This window comes from Drosophila mauritiana, chromosome X, assembly GCF_004382145.1.
Source record: "Drosophila mauritiana strain mau12 chromosome X, ASM438214v1, whole genome shotgun sequence".
NCBI lineage: Eukaryota > Metazoa > Arthropoda > Insecta > Diptera > Drosophilidae > Drosophila > Drosophila mauritiana.
In genome coordinates, this window is record NC_046672.1 from 7,748,169 (window position 1) to 7,764,735 (window position 16,567).

Genomic DNA, 16,567 nt, shown 5'->3' on the forward strand with positions numbered 1-16,567 from the left:
GCCGGTAATATTCAGTGATTAACAACTGTAAAATCTAAAATCAGTATAAATATTCATGTGTGTTGATTTAAAGGATTTTGGTGAAATCCGGACCCGAATCGAAGCGGAGGTCCGAAACTAACGTGCAACATCCAATAAAAGCAAGTGCAGTGCGGATTATTAGAGCATAAAGCATCTCCACCGAAGTCTCGGTTGCCAGCCAAGCAAAACGGCCGAGACGCGTCTTTCGGGTGGCCAGTTGCAGTTTCGGATGCAGTTTTTGGCTGCAGCTCCAATTAAATATGCAATGCACTTAAGTTATGCACATTTCCTTTGCCCAGGGACCGTTACAATTTCGTATTTTAAAAGCCGCGCGAAAGCTAACAGCGCTGTTGTCTAACAGACGTCTGCCTCTGTTGCTGTTAGCCAACAGCCAACAACAACCAACTGGCTCTTGTTTCGAATGCACTGCGATCTTAGCCCTTTTCCCGCTAAATGTTTCTTTGTGTGTCATTTTGTTAACCATTCGATCGAAAGTATTTCTTTGTGAAGGCTAGAAATAAGATCCTTACATGCTCAGCTTTTATAATACTGGTTCGCACATATAGCGACTCCTTTTTCATGCATCCAATTCACTAGGTAAGCTAAAGAGATAGCCAGACGGCTGTGCTAACAGAGCTCGGCTATGGTGAGAAACCGCCGCAATGGCAACAGTGCCATCTCTGACGGGCGATACAAATAGCGCAACTTCGCTCGCAACGGGTTTCATTCCCACTGGAGTGCAGTTCGTGAGCGGTCGTTCTCTCCTCTCTCTCGCAGAAGTAAAACTTAAAGTTTTGTGCGCGCATGCGTCTCGTCTTAGAAAAACCTGCAATCAGTAATCTCGAATCGTGAAAATCCTTTTCTGCCATACCAAAAAAAAGAGCCGGACAAAGCAAAGCGTTCGATTGCCTTCTGCCAATTTGAGCAGGGTAACAAATAGAGGAAATTACAAATTAATTGCCGCCCTGACCGTGATTTGTTTACGTTTTTTTCTTCACTTTTTTTTACATTGTGTGAGTGTGAGAAATTTGTTGGCCAAAAAATATTCCAGATATTCCCAGAGATATATCTATTCGAAATTCGAATTGGCGAAGTGAAGGGTGTGACGACAGACGCACACACACGCACGCACACGAAAAACGCACTGAAAAAACACCGGCTAAAAGGCAGACGAAAAGGAGACGAGAGAGCGAGTGCTAAATAGAAAACGCGAAAACAGGATAATAATCAGCAAACTAATACTATAAAACAAGCAACTAAGTGACATCTCGATCTCGCCGAGAAACAACAAAAACAACAGTTACAACTTCGGCAACAGCAACAAAAACAGCGGCAGCAGCAGCAACAACAACAAAAGCAGCGAAGAGCATAGAGCCAAAAAGAAGGAGCAGCAAAAGCAAAGAAAGTAAGTGGAATTCCTTGCCCAAAGATGGCTCTCCTCTCCTTTGCCATCGCTCTCTCATCCAGACTAGAGATGGCCCAGGCCCGTGCTCCATTTTGTGCCACGACAAATTTGTTATTTTCCTAAAAATGTAACAAATATTACAACATTTAATGTAGCTTGTTGCCTCGAAATAGGAATAAAGCTTCAAGCAAATATATTTGCACTTAAACATTGAATCGGCATTTAAAGTGCAGGACTTCTTGCGTTGCAAAGAGGACACCTAATTAGTTTCATACTTCGACTTATAAACTGTTCTCAATTGGGAAAATAGATAAGCGTGTCACGCGACCATCTCTACTTCCAGACGTCTTGTGCAAATTAGACAGAGCCGGCTGCTGCTGCTCCATTTCCAGGTGTAATGCCAATGCCAATGGCCACGGTCTTTACTCTGGGCCTCTTGCAAGTCATAAAATCTATGGCAGTTGTCAGTTCGCTTCGCTGCCTGTTTTTTCCTCTGTCTCTTCACTTTTTTGCTTTAGCATTTTTCACTTTAGCATTTCATTTTGAGCTCTCCTTCGGCTGCTCCACCTCACCTTGTGGCGCATTGTTTTCCAGTTCGGCCGCTGATTTTTCCAACCGGCTTTCGGCTGGCTAATTGCCTTGACATTGGCATTCCTCTTCCTCTCCTCGTCTTTCCTTCACGCCCCACTCTGCTCCACTCTCCGCTCTTCGGCTTTTTGTACTCCTCTCTTTTCTGACTCGTTTCAATCATTCAAGTTCAACTATAAACAGACATAAACACGCAGTAAAGGTGCCGCCGCCCCCTTTTGTGGCCCCGCCCCCTTTCTAACCGTTATTCCTCTCTCTCGCTCTCTTGTATCGCTCCCTCTTCATGTTTAGCTTTGCCGTGTTTACATTTTCTCCAGCTCCTTTCCTTCGGCCGCACGGACTTTCCTCTTCGGTCCTTTGTTACCATGCTCAAAAACGCATCCAATCCATCCCAATCCGATTCCTATTCGTATTCGTGTGTATGTATCCGTGTCTGCTCTTCCGCTCCAGTCCGTCCGTAAGTTTCGTTTGTCCTGCCGGTCCGTCTGCACTGGAAAATGGAAATGGTAATTTGCACACTTTAAGCCATTTTAAAAGGTATTATTAATTTAACGCTATCATAACTTAGGAAATTCCTAAGAATTTAGTCGTGCTTGCCTTACTCATTTACAATTTGTAGAAACATGAAATTGTTCATAAATTCCTCCATTTGTTCCTCATAATAATTGCTCATACTTATATTTGCAATTGAATTACAAGTAATCGAAATCGATCCCGAAACTAAGGCACCACTGCGATTCGGTAGAGTATTATTTTCCTTTCGAGGAATTGCATTCAATTGGAAAATTACAATTTGGCTTTGACAAACATTTTTTTTTTTGGACCCATTGTGGGCGATGTGCGGACGACACGTCATGGATATTTCTTTTGTTTTCGCAGTGCGTTTCTGCCTCATTTTGCACAATCACCCCCTGGCAGCCTGTCACTACTGCCCCTCCTCCCCTCTTTTTTTGTATCCTGCCCTACCCCAGTAAAATGGGCAAATCAATAATTTTCAATGAGGATTTTGCATTTTAGCCGTCCGTCGGGCTTTGCGTTTCGGTTCTCGGGATCAATTAGTATGCCAGGAGCGAAATTCCCCTGAAAATGGCAGGAAGGTAGACTTATAGCACATAACCCCTCTCACTGAGTCACGATTTGTTTGTGTGATTTTGCCAGTGCTAATGGCAGCGTCTCCCATAGCTTGTACATACATATATGCATTTACATATACGTATATACTATATATTATGTACGTGCATATGGTCGGTTGCTTATGTGGAATGGCAATCGAATGCTTCCGCTGCGCGCCGGAAATCAGGTACACCGACAAAGACAACCCCACCCAACCCCTTCCAATGCACACCCACACCACCTTGGCTCAAGTCAGTGCCCCCACACCCAACCGCCCTTTGGATTACCCACCCGGCGAGCTGCTTCTTCACTTTTTCGTTTCTTGAAGTTCTTTGCCCGCAGAAGCCATTGTCGCCACATTCTGCCAAAGACGAAGTACATACAATACAGCTGTGCTCATCCCATTAGCATTGCCACCGAAAAGATCTTAATCTATAAATGAATCAAAGTGCACCAAAAACGGTGTCTTTATAATAATATATTATTATTATTTTTATAATATTATTAGTCACAGCTAAGCATGTGTGATGGAATACTTTTGCACTTGAAGTGATTTCTTTAAACACCGCCTATATTTGTGGCCGCTGTTGTACGTATGTATGCGCTTATTTATGGTAGTGTTGTGCCTATGTACTTGTTTGTGGATTTCGGCTGCATGCATATGCTCGCATTACACCCCCGCGTCCTGTGTCGCCTCACCACCCCCGCATCCATTTGCCATCCCCCCCCCCAACCCCCGACGTATCTGTCATCAATTGCAGCTGTCGCCCGTCCTTGAACGCACTTTACGCACTCATTGTTGCTGGAAGGGGGGGTGTGAGGAACGGAAGGTGCTGGGGTTGGGGGTGTGGCGTGGAGTGATGGGTGTGTCTAGGGTTGAACGGTATAAGCTATATATATTTATGTGTATTCCCTGTAGAAATATTCCCGAAGGCACACTTCTTTCTTCACTCAGCACACATTTCTTTGTTCGATTTTGCATTTCAAGCTGATTTTTGTGGCGCCACATTTGCATGTTTCTTCATTAAATTGAAGAGGCTCTTTAGTTTACTATTCCATTGACTTAATTATTAATTACTATTAATTATTATTAAATTTAAATAAATCGCCCGCAAGTGCATTTCCCTTTTCATTATCGCACACCATTCGCTTATTTTCCCTTGGCACTTCTTTGTGTGGCCATAATCGTATGCGTAATCCCTGCGGGTCACAAAAGGGTTTCAGTTCCGTTTGATAGTGATATTCTGATTTCGTATCCGAACTGGAACTCTTTGTTAGTTTCTTAGGCAACGGAGCGACTCCCCCGAAGTTTTTTCTCGGCTGTGTTGGCAGAGTACTCCCGTATATCTGTTGCTGTGCCCGCTGACTCATGTGTCCCCTTGCATTGTTATTCCTGTTCCTTACTCCTTTTTGTTTTTTGGTTTCTTGCCTTTTTTTGTTTTTCGCTTTTTGACTGCTTTGTTGACTGGTTTCGCTTTCAACGAGTCACCCTCACCCCCCGCGGAATGCCCCAGCAACTGCCGCGACTACTTGTGATTCAGGCTGCCTCTTGTGTTTTGCCTTTGCTGCCAACTTAAAAAACTCACTTAAGGCCCATATATCAATGGCCCGCGTTGACTCCAACAACCCCTCCCCCCCCACGACTTGTGGGCATTATCAATGCAAATGGGCATGGTATTTTAAAATCTTCGAGCGGCGGGTGTGCCCTACCACCAAGGCGCCCGCCTGTCGTCGTTGCTGCTACACTTGGTCCTACCCACTTCCAGTGCCCATTCCAATTCCCATTCCCATTCCCGTTCCCTTGCAGCGATTGCAGTACAAATAATTGATATGCTCACTCGGTCCTTTGCCGTCAGCCTTTTCAGATTTTTCTGCCGACGTTATTTTGTGGGGTTCATTGGCCTCGCGGCATCAGCAGGCCCAAACATATCAGCATTTCCGTTCGATAAAGCGAAATGCATATTTATAAAACCGAATTATCAACAGAACTAACTCCATCAGCCAAAGAGCAGCAGGCACTTGTCCTAGCCAGATAATTGACAATCGAAGGGAACAATGAATGTGTTGTCAATGATATACGAACAAAAACATTTACAACAATTGCTTGAAAATAATATTACTCACTCTCAAGTTGAAACTATCTCCATTAGTCAAAGCATAGATTGGTTAACAAACAATTCGTTTCATGTGACGTTTGAACTAAATGCTAAGATATTTGTAAATAATTTGATATCTTTATGTGGTGGCATTCGGTACTTATCATAACGTTTTGTGTTCATTTTTTAGGATATGTTTTGAATGGTTCAAATTTGTTAGCATCTTTGCGAGACTTATGCTAATTTCGTCAGCGACGGGTGGTAAATGGCGTTCAAACCATCTTTTTTATTTGGTTTTTTTTGTGTGCATTTAGCTGCGGGGCGGGAAACTGGAAGGCTGGCTTACTAGGGGGCGTGGCAAGTGGCGCATGCCACACAAGTGCAAGTTGCAGTTGCAGTTGTGCGCCGCTGATAAACTTGTTGCGCTACAAACTAAAAAAAAGATGGAAAAAACCGCAACCAGATGCCAAAGATGCTTTTGGGTGAAGTGCAGCAGTGACTGGAGGCCACTGCAACACTGCAGCAACTCCGAATCCGAATGCGAATCCCACTACAACTGGTCCAGCTGGTTGTCAAGTGAGACATAAATGCCGCGGTGCGTCGGTCCCAGACTTTTTAGCTCCAGGTTCAGTTTGAGGTTAACCAAAAGCAAAGATAGTTTGTCCAACTCATTTCGAGCTCTGGCTAGCCAATTCGACTAACAAAATGCTCAATTTTAAATATTTAATTCGAAATTTACAGATTTCATTTTATTATTTAATGTTATACTTTATAAAAGGAATTCGTTGTATCTGGAATAATATTCACTAAATTATGCAGCTCAAAGCTCTGCAAATAATTCATGGCAATAATAATAATAAATTAGAATTGAATGGCCCCAATCCACCAACGGCCAGCCCCTTAATTCGATTTGATTCCTTGTGAAAGATGGGAAATTATTGAACGGGGGATAAAATGCATTTTTTCATGCCCGCCAGAGGCATCTGGTCTATGCAATTTGCTCGACTCCGTGATATTTATGCGCATTGTTATTATGTATTGAAAATGCGAACAAATTATTAATGTGCACCAGTTGAGATGGCAAGGAGATGGTGGGGTTGTGCGAGGGGGGGGGATGGGGGTCTTTTAAATGTGGTAGACGGTGGGTCGAACGCTTCGAAGATTTTCCAAGCGACTTTCCCGCGCTCTCTGCTGTCGGCGTTCATATATAATTGGCGCATAAATCATTTTACCTGCTTCGCCGAGAGCGCAGCTGTAATTTCAGTGTTGCCACAACAACGAAGAAACGAACGAATCGAAACGAAACGAAACTAAACGAAACGAAGAAGACCGTTAACTGTTTTGCCTCAGATACATTTGTATCTCATGCCACAGATATTTTCATACATATGCCCAGATGTGTTCAATAAACCAAACCCCAACTTAATTGCAGACCATCCCCCGTCTACATCCCCCCCATTCCCTCTAATCTCGGGAAGAAAGAAATGAGAACTGTTGGAAGACGGAGCGAGGAGAGAAGAAAAGATAGAGATAAATCCAAAACTCGAACCCAAAACCGTTTTGTCTTGTTTCGTTCAGTTTTTTTGTGGCTTTCATTGATTTCTCTATTTGAAATCACTCCATTTCATTATTGATTTTGATTTTTTGATTGCCGGCCGTCCATCCGATCGTCTCGTTTCAACTGTAAATTGCACTGGATCGGATCTGTTTTGATACAGCATACAGTGAGAGAAACGTAGTGATTTTTTTAATTAAAAATCTCTTTCAAATTTTGTTAGCATTTTTAAAATGTTGAAACAAAGGTGAAGAAAACACAAGATTTTCGACTTGCCAAACGTTATGTTGTTGGTACGAACATTTGAATCTTAATATAATTGTATATCCATCATTTTTTACCGTGCATATCGTTGAAAAACGATTTCGGTTTGTTATTTTTAGGTAGCGCCGTTGGGTTCCACATTTGCATAACACTGGCTTTGGAGCCAACTTCGATTGCTAACGCCAGCGCGGTTCTAACGGTTTTTGGCAAATCGTCCGAAACAGAAAACTGAAAACCCAAAAACATACAACAAATTGTTAATCTTTTGTAGTTTGTTCGGCAGACTTTTACTTTTAAAGCCGTCGATCTTTTGCCTCGTAATAATTGATTGCTGCACTTGTTTTGGCGCTTTCTAAAATGCAAAGGCCGCAAAAATAGAAAAAAAAGATAGTGTAAAAAGAAGAAAAAAGAAAAGCTTTGCGGTGGGTAATTATAAAACAATTGGAAAGGTGACCCGTTGATGAGTGGTCGAGTTGAGTTGATCTCAGTTGAGTGGTTGCCGTGACAAACGATCGCCGGTTATAGACCAGATCGGCTATTGAATTCGTCGTTAATTGAATTGTGGTCGTCGATCGTAAGGCTTCATTCATTATGGGTATGTAACAATTTGCTCCGGGCACAGCAGCGGGCAAACAAATGTGTGCCATCACAGCATGTCCGCAATTATCGTTACTGATCGATATATATATATGTACATATATCGATTCGAGTCCTGCATGCATTACTGCAAATAATCATGTGGCCTTTGCGTCTTTCGGCGAAATCTTATTTGCAAGAGCATCATGTATGTTAATTCTTCGCCAAAAAAAAAAAAAAAAAACATGAAGAAAGTTGTTTTCTTTTGTTTTCAACGCCTGTGTTGATGGGGGAAAACAATAAACAACCGCAAAATGGTTTATAAATAACAGGCCCAAGGCAACTCATCAAGCTCAAGAGTGTGTGCGCGGTGTAAACGCTTTTGCATCTCACTATTCACTATTCACATTTTGAGTATCTCCGCTCGAATCGCTGCCATCCATTACCTTGGTCCCTACAGCATAATACCCTGTATAATAGCCGGTTTACAGGCACTAGATTCGCCTAAAAATTGCAACTTCATTATCATTTAAGCTTGCATTCAACTCAGTTGTTTCAGTTTTATGTTATGCTAACTATGTTTTATAACTATGATGTTTGTGCATACATATTTACGTAAAGTGTACATCCCTGTATACCGAAAGGGTATTCAAGTGTTCGGCACTCGCACTTCTTTCTGGCTCCTTGCGTCTGTTGCGCCGCATTCTTGACAGCCATAAAAGTCGCAACACGAACACGATCACAATGCAATGCTGCAACGCTTGAGAGCGCGTGCGCGCGTGCGTCAGCCGCAAGTGGGAACGAGAGAGGGCGCTACGTGCCACTTGATGGCAAGAAGAAAGTGCAACAGAGACAGCTGGCGGAGTGAGTTGATGGGGAGACTCGTTAACTGTAGCAGTCTGTTTTTTATATACTATATATTAGTGGTGCCTCCTCAATGTTTCTATTTCTTTGGCCAGAAGAGAGTCTTCACAGACCGAGAAGACGAGAAGCCGAGAACCTGAGGCTCCCTCCCCTTCCCCCCCCCTTCACGTTTAATAGCTTGTTAGGCTAGGCGTAGATGATCTGTGCATGTGTTCGTGTTTTCAGAACGCCAATGGTGCTCCATTTGCTGCTGTTGCATTACAGTAAAATATACCGTATGCTGCAGCACACATACCTCTCCCCACCACCCCGCCCCTTCTCCGCCTCATTTAAGGCTGTTTATAAAATGCTTTACAAGAGCAGCCAGCAGTTAGCGAGCAGAATGAAAGAAAATCGCACAATCGATGTCTGCGTCTTTTGTCGCTGATTTATTGCGCTTATGAGAGAAAAATTGCCAAAACCATGTCAGGTCTTTAGTCTTTCAGACGAAAAAGTACAAAAGTAATGCATGGAAATTGGCCAGGCGGCACAGTGGAAGCTCGCTAATGGCAATTGGTTCGATGGGCCCATTGGAATTATGTAACGCACTTGTTGTTGCGGTGAGCACAAGTTGTATAAATACCGCAAAAGTAGACCAATGGAGTGTGACAATCTTATTACAAAAAGCTTGCGATGTCATGGGTAAATGTGTATTATATAATATCTCTGTTCATTGATTGATTAAGTCACGATAAACACCCTAAATGCAATGATATCACATTGCATTGTATTACATCATGTGCTCGTTAACTTTTTAATCCCAGTTCTTTTAATAGTTGATTGATTTTCGTTATTTCGGGTGTTCACTGTGCTCGAAAACGAGAAGATGAAGTGGCAACAGCTGAACGAACGAACGAACGGCCATGCAAGCGGCAGCTGCACTGGAAAACCAAGCTGACAACGGATTTTAGATCTCGGATCTGTTGTTCGCATTGTTTGAATGCGAGTGCGTTTATCAGTTAGCCAACTAGCGAGCTAGCTAGCTGTACCGTTATCATTAACCAGCCAACAGCCAACGCAGAAGCAGCGACGCCGACAGCGACGCAGGCAGAGCACGCATGAGAGCGAAACACACGCAAAATAAAAAGCAGGTTGGTCGCTCCGAATGAGAGGGGAGGGGAGAGAGAAAGGAGATGAGGAGAGGGGGAGAGGTGGAGAGGGGGAGAGGGGAAGAGGAGGAGGAGAGAGGAGGTGGAGAGTCTGGCAGAGCAGCACGTCAATTGGTGAAAGGTGCGCTGGATGCGATAAAGCTTCCATCATATTTTACATTTTAGTAATTTGCTAAAAGCAAACAGCACACACACGAAATAGGAGAGCACACGGCGTAGTGTGCGTGTGCAATTTCATTTAATTAGATTGCGTTTTAATAATGCCACAAACAGAAAAGCGCAAACACACACACACACACAGATACGCAGGAGCACATCAAGGGAAAGATAAAAGATACAGATACACCATCATTCTTTTCTCTCACACACACACACACGCACACACGCATGCCATACATACATACATACAGATTGGAACATGGGAACATACTATAGCGACATTCAATCGGCGATATTGATAGTGTAATTTAATTGATTTGCCAGCAGAGCAGAGAAGCAAGAAGAAAAAGTCGGAGCAACAGCGGAATAGTAATGAGCAGACAAGAAGATGTGTCTGCTAAAAGAGCGAGATTTGAGATACCCTGGAAAATATATATATATATATTTACTGAATATATATGTATATATATGTATATATTACTGAAAATTAATCACCTCAACATCTACAGATCATAGTTTATTGATACTGAAATACTTTAACTGCCCCAAAAGCCAAGAGCGCCGCTTTTCAGGGGCAGGGTAGTAAGCGCAGACAAAGCCCGAATCAAATGCACTTGGCAACAGCTTCTGAGCCTTTTGGCATCGAGATGGACACGAACATGGATGTGGATATTCGTCTAGATAATGTGGCTGTGGTGCGGCTGCTGCAATTGTTCCGCTTGGCGATGCCCGGCACTCCATTTGCAGTAATTGGCGCTGCTTGTGGCCCCAAGGCTCCCCGATAATGATGATAATGGCAATGATGATGATGTTGCTGCTGCTGCAAGTTGCTGCAAGTTGCTGCGGCTGCAACGGTGCCTAACCGTTGTATTTGCCCGGCCAACATTGCTTTGTCTAATTGCTTGAGGACGTGTCCGTGTGTATCTTCGCCAGAGATCTGCCGTCTGACCCCTGTATCAAACTGACAAATAAAAAACCAAAAACGACTCGTTTGCATAATTAATTATGATTTGCACTGCTCACGAGTGTGGAAATCGTCTTGTAAATGGCCATAATTAATTTACCAGCGAAATTGCACAGACATTTTCGCCTATCGAATTGCATTTAGCCTGAAAACAAATGTCGAAAGACGTTAAGAGGGAGGCAGTTGGTCGAAACTGAAGCGGGGAAAGGAGGGAGGAGGAGGAGGAGGTATGGCTAAAACGTTTTTAAGCTGACGAGGCATCCAAGTAGCGAGCGTTGACTCCAGAAAATAACGAAGGAAAACCCAAAGCTGACAGGTTACACCACCTATACAGAAACCCATGATACGTGATTAAATGCAATGAATAATAATTATAAAAAAGACAATTTCCCTATGAAAATATTGTTTATATCACTAAATTACCCATTTATTCTTGATCTAAAGATATTTCCTGTGCTTCTGCTTAATGACAGTTTTTCGTGACCTTATATCACATTTAAGATGATCATATATTTGCCTCTGCAATTTCGGCACTAATTTCTCGTTTTTTATGTGTATTTTCATTTCATTTTCGTTTGCTTTTCATATGATGTTAATCTGCCATCTGCGATTTGCTTTTAAGCCAACGCCCATTTATATTTCTTTTTTCGCCGTCCAGGAGCCAACGCCTAGAAATACAAGAAAAAAGTGCAAAAGAAAAAAAAAAATAATAAAAAAATAAAACTGGGAAATGTAGGAGTCGCTGTCACGCTTTTGTCTTCAACTCCTATATCGCCCCTTTTGTGTTTGCTTGCCTTTTTGAGAAATTAGAATGCAAAATCCAACCGCCTACCCAGCTCCCCCTCCTCATTAAACCCTCCAGTTGCAAACACCATCGCTCACACACACACACCTTTTGTGGCATCAACTTTTTCTGTTTTCAGTGTTTCCCCAGCTTATTTATTATGATTATTGTGCCCCGTGACTGTTTTTCTCTCCTCGCATTTAGTGTCTGTGCCCCTAAGTATTTTTTTTATTTATTTTACCTCTTTTTTTTATATAGTTGTTTTTTTTTTTTCTTCTTTTTTTCTTTTTTTTTTTTCTTTTTTTTTCTTTTTTTTTTTTTCTTCTTGATGTTCTTAATTTATGTTTAGCGTTACTGACTGTGGGCCTCTTTTTTGCTGTACGCTTTTATTGTCGGTCGACTGGCGGAGTTGTGTTGACTCATCCGGGCCCGGCGATTCATAAGCTCTGATTAGCAGGCACGCGTCACGCTAATGAGTTGTTCTTGTTCTTGATTCGGTTTATATTTATTATGATTCTATACTATATATTTATCTTTGCACACAGCGTTCCTCTTGCAGCAATTGCTAATGGCCTTAATGTGGCCTGCAGCTGCTAAATACTCGAAACACCGACATTTTTATCAGTGAATAACGGTTGCAGAAACGGTTATTCAGAAATTTGTAGAAATTCAATTGCCATGAATTATAAATGATAGAAAAATTAAACCACGTCTTTCAACAGATGTTTTGTTTATTAATGGTTGATTAATTTCAACCGGCAAATTGATTGCATTTGATTAGTTCCAGGCAGCTCTCAAGCTCGGCGCTAGTTAATCCAATTATGCAAACAAAGTTGGAAATACACAGTGCTCCAGATTAATTAATTGGATCAGTGTGTGTATTCCCAGTAGGTGTGATACCAGTTCCATCGAGTGCGAAGCCAAACACCTGCTACGAATCGCAGTTTTATCGATGGATCCCATAGGATACGATACGAGTGTCATCGATGCTTTGACGGCTGACTGCTGCCTGTTGCGTTTGAATTTATTGGAGCTGACTTGAATACGGAGAAAAGAAAGGAGTTGGAGTTGGAGTTGCAGTCGAAGTCAGAGTTGTGGATCAGCGACATGTGTCGCCATGTAATGCAAATGTTATCTGCATTTCCTGTTGCGATGAATGGCACAGCCAAAGATCTCAGTATGGAGAACTTCTCGGCTTCCTCCTGGCAATGCCCCCCCACCACCAAGAAGAAACCCCCTTGCAGAACCCACTGCCATTCAACATGCATGCGGCACACATGGCAGACAGTCCAGACAGTGAAGACAGTGGAGACCCTGTTTGACAGCCAGTGGTGGTGGTGCCGAAGCAAAGAGACGACGGCGACCCATAAATCTTGCGCCCAGACCCGGCACGCCCCTCGCCGCCCGTTCCTCGACAAAGTGTTCATCAATCAAGCGGATAGTTTTACATAATTAAACGAATAATCAATGTTTTCACCCAGGGGCGTTGCCAATGGGGCACCAATTGCCAAATCGTTAGCCATAAAATGCATTGAATTAAAGATAACTTTAACAAAGTGCTCACCTCACAGTAATTTCTTAAAATCTCTATCAGAATTTGGTTAGGATTGTATTGTATTGACTACCAAGACTCCACCCGGAAACTAATCGCCCCACCCTTTCAATTTCCATTGCAGCACCATTAAGTTCGATCTTCCTCTCGCAAAGAAGCCGGATTCCGGAGACAGCCTCAAGATTGCTCCCATCAGCACCATGAACGGCCAGGGCTGCGAGCTGGGCCACAGCAACGGCGACATCATCTCACAGAACCAACAGAAGGGATGGTGGACCATCGGCCTGATCAACGGCCAGCACAAGTACATGACCGCGGAGACCTTTGGGTTCAAGCTCAACGCCAATGGCGCCAGTCTGAAGAAGAAGCAGCTGTGGACACTGGAACCCTCGAACACCGGTGAAAGTGAGTAGAGGTTCTAAAAGACCATCTGAAACAGATGGGACAAACATTTGGTTTGTTGGGTTCTTGAAAGATTTAAGATTAGGATGGACTTATGATTGAATTAGGATACTCCTGTGGATATCTTCTGTATATAGCTTGATTCGTTTTAATATTCATCATGCTGATCTTGCTTTCGACTGGAAAAAGAAAAGTTTTCGAATCAAATGCTATTTTACTCAATCACAATTACCAATTCGGTTTCTGGCCAATCGATGGCATTTAACATTTGAGTGGCAAACAATATTCATGTGCGCGTTATCTGCAGATACCACTGATAAGCATGTAAATCCCACGACTGCAAGTGATTTTTTGTTTTATGTTTTTTTACTCCTTTTTTAGCAGGGGAGTGGCACATATATTATTTGGAAACCAGTTACCCCAACTCCTGGGCTTAAGTGGTGCAGTCGAAGCCATTTGCCAACCGTAATCACTATCATCTTGGCCAGTTAGTGGAGTCTTATTTTCTTCTTTTTTACTTTTTTTTTTATTGCTTACAACATAAATCATCTGGGGTCTCTGGCGAAGAGGAGGATAAGTCCAGTTGCACTAATTTGACGTGCTGGAGAGTAGAAAACAAAGCGCCTCACGAATTTGGCATCATTTATCAACCTGGCGGCTGGCTGCATCGCAATTGGAATTGGAATTGGATTTGGAGTTGGCTTTGGCTTTGGCTTTGGCTTTGGAGTTCGCTTTGGAGTCGGTCTTGCGCATGGCACTGCAGTCCGTTGTGTCCGTGGCCAGCAATTATAATTAAAGCTGGCTAGCAACTGCAACTGGTTTTTATACAGTCGCCGACACCACACCACTCTGGTCGTTGCCACTGGCAATTAATAAACATTTTCTATAATACCAAAGCCATAAGTCAGCCGGCATTCGTTGTGGTCATTAAAATAGCTCATCCAAATTGAAAATTTCTTGCTTCGCCCAGCTAGCTCGCTCGCTCGGCCTTGCTGCTCCTGGAGTTGAGTGCAGCTCCCAGCTGAATATTACCGCTGCTGGTGGATACGGATTGAGCAAATGGCTAAATGGCTTAATAGATGATAGCGTTCAAAATGTTTGGAAAGCGAGCCAAATGGTCGAAATGGCCGGGGTATCGATAGCTCCAAATGCCATCGACGACGGAGCGCGAGCCAAATCGATTTTTGAATTTGTCCCAGCTGGCGGGGGGCATTTTTTCATCTCAGAGAAAAAGAATGTGGGAATTCTGCGGAAAACGCTTTCCTTGCAATGTATCTAATCCATGGCGTCGCCATATCTGTTTCAGGTATTATCTACTTACGATCTCATCTGAACAAGTACCTTTCGGTCGATCAGTTTGGCAACGTGCTGTGCGAGAGCGAGGAGCGGGACGCGGGCAGCCGCTTCCAGATCAGCATCAGTGAGGACGGCAGCGGACGTTGGGCGCTGAAGAACGAGTCGCGCGGCTACTTCCTGGGCGGCACTCCGGACAAACTGGTCTGCACGGCCAAGACGCCCGGCGCCAGTGAGTTCTGGACGGTCCATTTGGCTGCCCGGCCGCAGGTGAATCTGCGCTCCATCGGACGCAAGCGGTTCGCCCATCTGTCGGAGTCGCAGGACGAGATCCATGTGGACGCCAACATTCCTTGGGGCGAGGATACGCTCTTTACGCTGGAGTTCCGCGCCGAGGAGGGCGGTCGCTATGCTCTGCACACGTGCAACAACAAGTGAGTGATTGGATTGCCTTGACTCTACAATGCATCTAACTTTTTTCCAAAAACCCACTCTTTGCAGATATCTGAATGCCAATGGAAAATTGCAGGTGGTGTGCAACGAGGATTGCCTGTTCAGCGCCGAATATCATGGTGGCCATTTGGCGCTGCGCGATCGTCAGGGTCAGTACTTGTCGCCCATTGGGTCCAAGGCGGTGTTGAAGTCCCGCTCGTCGTCAGTGACGCGGGATGAGCTCTTCTCGCTGGAGGATTCGCTGCCCCAGGCTTCCTTCATAGCCGGACTCAATTTGCGATATGTGAGCGTCAAGCAGGGCGTCGATGTGACGGCCAACCAGGACGAGGTCGGCGAGAACGAGACGTTCCAGCTGGAGTACGACTGGTCGGCGCACCGTTGGGCCCTCCGCACCACCCAGGATCGCTACTGGTGTCTGTCGGCGGGCGGTGGCATCCAGGCCACCGGCAATCGGCGCTGTGCCGACGCTCTCTTCGAGCTGATCTGGCATGGCGATGGCTCGCTCTCGTTCCGGGCTAACAACGGCAAGTTCTTGGCCACCAAGCGCTCTGGGCATCTGTTTGCCACGTCGGAGTCGATCGAGGAGATAGCCAAGTTCTATTTCTACTTGATCAATAGGTAATTGTTTAAACCATTCCGTATTTTCCGTTTCAAATTGTATTGTTTTTTTTTTTTTATTAACAGACCAATTCTTGTACTGAAGTGCGAGCAGGGATTCGTGGGCTATCGCACGCCCGGCAACCTGAAGCTCGAGTGCAATAAGGCCACCTACGAGACGATCCTGGTGGAGCGGGCCCAGAAGGGCCTGGTGCATCTGAAGGCGCATAGCGGCAAGTACTGGCGCATCGAGGGCGAAAGCATCTCGGTGGACGCCGATGCGCCCAGCGATGGATTCTTCCTCGAGCTTCGTGAGCCGACCAGGATCTGCATAAGGTTGGATTACATTTGGATAAATCCGGGTGTTAATTATGATTGCTTACTAATGCCGATACTCTGTATTTTAGATCGCAGCAGGGCAAGTACCTGGGCGCTACGAAGAACGGGGCGTTCAAGCTGCTGGATGATGGCACCGATTCGGCCACACAGTGGGAGTTCTAGGGCGTGACCACGACCATCCCGAATGGGTTGCTGCACGCGTCATCAGTATCACACAATCACACACATACTTCCCAACCAAGCGGGGATTCCCTAATTATCGATCCGCGCAGCTGAAGCGCCGAGAAGAGTCGCACAAGAATTTGATATATCCTAAACAATTGCAAAATGAACGAAATGAAAATGAAAGGAAGGAAACGTTGATAGACCCAAGGAGATACGAGTGAATGAAAAA

At 44.2% G+C, this 16,567-nt stretch overlaps 1 protein-coding gene across 1 annotated transcript; it reads left to right on the top strand.

Annotated features, from left to right (window-relative positions):
- The first annotated feature begins 739 nt into the window (after nucleotides 1-739).
- LOC117148569 (protein singed) lies at nucleotides 740-16,567 on the top strand. The gene is made up of 6 exons (XM_033316027.1): nucleotides 740-1,426; nucleotides 13,214-13,494; nucleotides 14,798-15,218; nucleotides 15,286-15,855; nucleotides 15,922-16,170; nucleotides 16,242-16,567. Exons 2-6 carry the CDS (start codon nucleotides 13,290-13,292, stop codon nucleotides 16,333-16,335), a joined length of 1,539 nt encoding a protein of 512 aa, XP_033171918.1. The 5' UTR covers nucleotides 740-1,426; nucleotides 13,214-13,289; the 3' UTR covers nucleotides 16,336-16,567.

Excerpts from the sequence above, each read along its gene's own strand:
- LOC117148569 (XM_033316027.1), top strand. The coding sequence starts at position 13,290 with ATGAACGGCCAGGGCTGCGAGCTGGGCCACAGCAACGGCGACATCATC. Across the intron at positions 13,495-14,797 it reads ACCCTCGAACACCGGTGAAA|GTATTATCTACTTACGATCT; the intron begins GTGAGTAGAGGT and ends TATCTGTTTCAG. Across the intron at positions 15,219-15,285 it reads CTGCACACGTGCAACAACAA|ATATCTGAATGCCAATGGAA; the intron begins GTGAGTGATTGG and ends CACTCTTTGCAG.